The sequence below is a fragment of the Bubalus bubalis genome, chromosome 1, assembly GCF_019923935.1.
Source record: "Bubalus bubalis isolate 160015118507 breed Murrah chromosome 1, NDDB_SH_1, whole genome shotgun sequence".
NCBI classification, from domain to species: Eukaryota; Metazoa; Chordata; class Mammalia; order Artiodactyla; family Bovidae; genus Bubalus; species Bubalus bubalis.
The window spans coordinates 2,156,167-2,162,166 of NC_059157.1; the positions used below are offsets into that span (position 1 = coordinate 2,156,167).

At 46.1% G+C, this 6,000-nt stretch overlaps 1 protein-coding gene across 1 annotated transcript in view; it reads right to left on the bottom strand.

Annotated features, from left to right (window-relative positions):
• ZNF385D (zinc finger protein 385D) overlaps positions 1-5,663 on the bottom strand; it is a 985,284-nt gene extending 979,621 nt beyond the window's left edge. Inside the window, exon 1 of the mRNA XM_025271759.3 lies at positions 5,528-5,663. Coding sequence (XP_025127544.2) covers positions 5,528-5,633 — 106 coding nt within the window. The 5' untranslated portion in view covers positions 5,634-5,663. The remainder of the gene's footprint in view (positions 1-5,527) is intronic.
• Positions 5,664-6,000: the final 337 nt, after the last annotated feature.

Genomic DNA, 6,000 nt, shown 5'->3' on the forward strand with positions numbered 1-6,000 from the left:
TCCCTGTGCTATTCAATAGGTCCTTGTTGGTGATGCGATTCAAATACAGCAGTGTGTACATGTCCGTCGCAGTATGAAATTTCTGGTCCTTTCTGCACTTTCTACAATTTAGTTATGTCAGTTCTGCTATCTTATCATACATCTACCACCATAGAAAAATAGGAGGAAGACTATTGTTGGAGGCAAAATACTGTGTACTCCTCTCGGTTACTTTAAACCCTAATCCTTGAAACTGGCAAATATCATGTTTTTTGGGGGAAAGGGTCTTTGCAGATGTGATTAAGCTAAGGATCTTAAAATGGGAAATCATCCTGGCTATCACCGTAGGCCCTACATGCAGTCCTGAGCTTCCTTAGAGAAAAGCAGAGAGAGGCCAGACTCCCAGAGGAGAAGGTGGTGGGAAGGCAGAGGCCGAGGGGGGCGAGGGGACCACAGATGATGGAGTGCCTGCAGCCATGGGAGATGCAGGAGGCAAGGCACAGCTTCCCCCCTCGAGCATCCTTACAGCCTTGCTGACACCTTGATCTGGACCCAGAGACACAGATTCCTGGCTTCTGACCTCCGGAACTGGGAGAGAATACATTTCTGATGTTTTAAGCTACCAAGTTGGTGGACATTTGGTTCAGGAGTCACAGGAAACATATATGAAGATGATTAAAAACAATTGACATCAATGGCAAATTCACTTTGTACTGGACACTATTTGAAGCACTTTATATGTGCTTCAAATATTAAAGCACCATACACACACACACACACACACACATATATATATCTATCTATCTTATTAAGCCTTCAATCCACCTATGTGATAGACTGTTTATTATCACCATTTTATAGATGAGGACGTCGAGTCCAAGAGCTGTACAAAAAGCTCATGAAATTCTCACAGCTTTTAAGGAACAGACAAGGAGATGAACCCAGGCATTCTATTTCTTGAGTTCACGCCCTTAAATGTTACACCTTGTTAACCGACTATTTGGTCTCTATGAGTTTAATGTCATATTTTACTATGAGTGTAAAATATGTAACCACCTGAGAATCAATCTAGCAGCTTAAATCTCTGTTCTTTAAATTCTTGTTGCTCTGGATAGATTTGGTACCCAGGCTAAACTCTCAGAACTTGTTCTCAACAAAATGCAATTTAAAATCTCAATTTTTCAAGATGCCTTCTAGAGTTTTCTGTGTATTCCTCTGTTTAAGTGGAAGTAAAGATATAATAAGAACATTCACTCACTTTTCTTTCATTTCTTGAGGGTAGATGAAAGATTGTTAAAGGAGAAAGAAATCTCTAATAATTTTAATAATACATTATAAAATAATGGTGAACACCTCTTTAGATATAAAAACAGAATACATGACAAGGTCACAAAAAACCTAAATTGAGAACATTTGACCCCATGTTATGAGAAACCCTTAGGAAAATCCTCAAATAGACTTCTCTAATACTAAACTGTAATAATATTTTTTTTCTTCTCATGGAGACAGATTGGGTTAAACTCAGGATATTCCAAGATGGGTACTGTTTGAAGATGGGCTACATGACTGCATGGAAGGAAAATAAGGACTCCTTCATGGCAAACGTCTCACTTAAATCCCCTGCATAGAAGTGCTGCCTGCTTGCTTGTTTGGACGGCCCTCCAAACTGAGCCCTCCAGTTGTCTAGACGGCCTTCTTCCAATCTAGGACTGTGTTATAGCATCCTATCTCAGTCCATCAGCAGGTTAGGAGTACGAGAGTCTTCAGCCTAGGCAGAATCCTAAAAGTGGCCTAGAATTACCCAGGTGGGATTAAAAATCACATTTAAAATGGACTAAAGACGGTGAGTCATCTCAGCCTCTCAGTGTCTTCAGACTTCTTTCTCATTGCAATTTTTCTCTTAAAGTTAAGGCTAGGTTATTCCAGAAAGGGGAGCGATTGCTAATTTTAGTAGGCCCTAGAAGATATAAATTAACACATTTTTAATGTACTGGAATTTTTAAAACTGATCTACAATGCGTTATTCACTGGTTCAAAAGATTAATTATATCTAAGGATTCTCAGCCTGCACTCGACTTGAGCTGCTCTAGGTTTCCTAAGAGGTTATTTAAGTGCTTGCTTGGTTGTCAACCTACGGGCCTCATTCTATTCAAACTCGCACTTTAGAGCCCTTGTCAAAAAACTAGGAAGTGTCATCCACCTTGAGTTCTCAGCTCTTGAAACATTCAAAATTACATATCCTTCCCCAATATTAGTTTCTTCAAACTGTGATGTCAGCGTGATTCTAATGCTTATGGAGTTTAAGTCACTTTTCAGAGATCTGATTGTTCAAATCACCAGATAATATAAAAACCAATTAGTCTTACTATGCAAATATTGAATTTTAAAAACACAGGAGGACATGTTCATGTAATTATAAGATTAACTCATTTATAAGACTCCCACTGTCATAAAATATTTTTCAATTCAAGTTTATAATTAGTTTCAATACTTTACTTCTAAGGTTAAATATACTAGCCTCTATAACAACCTCATTATTTCAAAAACAAACAGAACCTCTAGGCAAGTTATTACGGTGCTATTTTTATACTCCTGATAAAACGCTTACATATTCAGAAATGTATTCTTTTCAGTAGGCAAAATATGTGTTTCAGACTTCAACTATATCAAAAGACAACAATGTATATATCATGTGATGTTAAGTTACTACTAGAAAATACGATTTAACTCTGAAACAATAGAGAAGCTATGGCAATAACCACTAGTTTACTGGTTCACTGCGATGTCAGTTTATTTGAAAATATTAAGATACCATGCAAATGCAGTGAAACATAGTAAAAGATCTTCCTCAAAGATCCTCTACTTCCCAAAGCTGCTCCCACTTCTGAAATATTAATAGCAGAGTGTCCCAATGGATTTATACACTTTTGTTTGAAAATTCCATATGTACAGTCAAATCAGATCTGTGATTTATCACTATTCCCCAAAGAAGCATAACAACAGCTTGTGAAGAAACATGACAAACACATCTTATTTGATGCTCTTGCTCTTAGTTTAAAAAACAAAACAAAACTCAAAATCTTTAGACAGGCACTGACATAACTGATCTGAGGAACTCACAAGCAATGAGTTTATAAAGTTGGAGATGACAAGAAAATAATGGAAGATGTGTACTCAGCTACCTGCATACACTTTGCAGTGCAATAAGAAACTCAACGTCTTAATTAAATTTCAAATAAAATAACCCTAAATTAGACGTGAATCTTTAGCCAGAGTTGTTATTACAGATGAAACACTGTGTTTTGTTGAATTACAAACATGTTTCATTATTAAAGTTTTGATACACCTAGTAAATAGCAAATCACAGCAGGGGGTGTAATTGTTTTGGAAATACTGCTGGAAATAAAGATGAAACTTTAAAACAAGCTGTTAGTGTCTCTTAACAGAAATTCAACATCCTGTTAGGATCTGAGCATTAATTATAAGCTGGCTGAAATATGAGAATGTCCAGGTAGACCACAGGATAATGCTACAGATTCATTCAAAGATATGCTTAATGTTATATTAAATCACACACTTCTAATAGAAGGGCTATAATCTAGTTCTATAACTGATTGATAAGAACAGGGCTCAAGGAGGGACTGTCATCAAGGTAAATACCAAGAGCTCATCATTTAGACCTCTCTGGAGCTGGCAGGTGCAATTAAATAAATGCCACACAATTGTCATTCTGTGATTTCAAGTTACAAGCTCCACACCTGTTACAATAAAAATACATTTGAAATAGCTGTGAATGAATCAATCCATGAGAGTGTCATCACCTGAGGAACCTTTCAGGGGATTTGGAATGTAGAGGTTGTCCCCCCACTTTTCAAAAGAGTCTCACAGAGATGCTGGTCATGGAACTACTCTGGAGTCCAGCGGCCTAGGGCTCCCAAACACTGACTCTCGACTTTTCCCAAATGGATCTCTGAAGCCTGCCTTTCCTTACCCACAACGTGAGGATGGAAAAGGTGCTGCCTTCTTGGGGTATTTGCAGCTGCAATAAAGCCTTGAATCCACTTGCTGATGTGCAGTGAATGGGGCACTTGTTAGACGTCATTACTACTGCTATTAAGGTTGACGTCACTATTACTATTAAGTGACCCCGAAGGGCTTTAGGCCACTTTGTCACAGAGCAAAAATAGTCCAGAAGTCCTAACTTTTGGCTCAAGTCACTTTCTCCTATGCCAGAGAGTTTCCAAACTCCAGTTATTTAAATCTAAGATGATACATTAACTCAAGATATGTGTTCATCCCCCAGTCTATATTCGAGCTGCATTCCAAGAGGCTGCAAGTTCATTTCTGAGGAACTTCAAGGAAAGGAGAAGAAGCTGCAGCAAAACCCAGCCATGCTGGGCTGCATCAATCTCCATAATTCGAAATGACCCACATTTGCCTTTCATGCTTGGAGACCAGAGACCAGGGCCTGAATTATCCAGGACAAGTCAGGGGGTGACACGAAAACCCAGAGGAATGGACACCGTCCACGGGATCGCAGGGGACACGGCGAACCGGAATGAGGCGGACATTGGAAAGTCACGTTTAACAGGCCGATTAGCAAACTGCCTCAAAAGAAGAAACATTTCCTCATCACATTTCCAAAAAGCAGCACAGGAATGCCCAAGAAAAGCGCCAGTTCGAGGGTTCATTGGTCACACCCACAAACAGAAGGACGGTCTCCCAATTCGGTTTAGGGTTCCAGGTCTTGGAGAGGCTAATGTGCAGGAAGGGCACATCCTTCCTTAGTCCAGCCGAGCTCAGGCTAAAGGAGGACACGGCCTTTCCTCCAGAAACTCGCACGATGCGGCCAGGTCTAAACGTAAGGCGCTCAGATCAGGAGCTGGGCATTTCACCGGGGGGGACTCCTTCCTGGGCACACCTCTTTTCCCTCTGGACCCCAATTTGCACGCACAAGAAAACTTCTCCCAAAGGGCAAGAAGTCGCGGGGTACCGCAGACCCCCCGCGCTCACTTCTAAGCGGGTCCGGGGGCCCCGGAGGTGGATGCCATCCAGGGGCGCCTATATGACCTCGGCCCCCCCACTCCTGCTCTGAAAGTCTAAACGGTGCCCCTGGGGAGAGGCTTCCTGCAGCTCAACAGCTTCTCGCGGGGAAAGGCGGACCACGGAGGGGCAGCCAGCCTGCTGCTCTCCTATCCCATCAAGTTCGCCGCTTGCCCGAGGAGGCAGCGCGCCCCACGCCGCGGAGACGGGCGGCGGCGTCCACCCCGGCGAGCCCGCCCGCGCCCGATGGCCGGGCCAGGCTGCCCCTCGCGCCCCTCCGCTGCCCCCGACGCCCTGGTCCTCAGCAGCCTCTGTGTCCGGAGACCCTGGAGCTCCGCACTCCCCACTCGCGCCGCCTCTCCGCGGGGCGCGGGGACAAGGGTGGCGGCGGGGGTCCCCGGCAGGCAGGCGACCGCGCGCAAATACACCCCTCGGGGGCGCACCCTCGGCGCCCGGCCGCGCACCCCCGCCAACTCCCCAGCCGCCCCTCGGGCGCTCAACTTACCGGGGCCGGGCGGCGCTGGGGGCGAGCCCAGCGGCTTCTCTCTCCTTCCTCCCGCCGAACCCTTCATCTTCCTGCCGGCCGCAGCCCGGCGCCCCGGCCCAGGCATCGGGGGTGGGGTCCCCGGGACGCACGGCGGCGGGGGACGGCCCGGCGCGCCGAGCGAGCGGCCCCGGGCGCGGGCGGCAGGTGCGGTCAGCGCGCCTCTCTCCGGCGCTGCCCGGCCCAGCCCAGGTGCGCCCCGGGGCTCGGGAGCGAGCGAGGGAGCCGCGGGGAAGCCAGGAACGGGCGGGAGGCCGGGGCTGGCTGTCAGCGAGTGAGCGGCTCGTGGAGTGGAGGCGAGCGCGGGGCGGAGGGACGCATCCAGGAGCGAGACAGTGGGGACGAGCTCCCGCGCGGCGCCGAGCGCGGCTGTCCTCCCGCGCGCTCGGGTCCTTTATCCTCGGGGGTGGCTGCAGGTACCTGCCGACCACTCC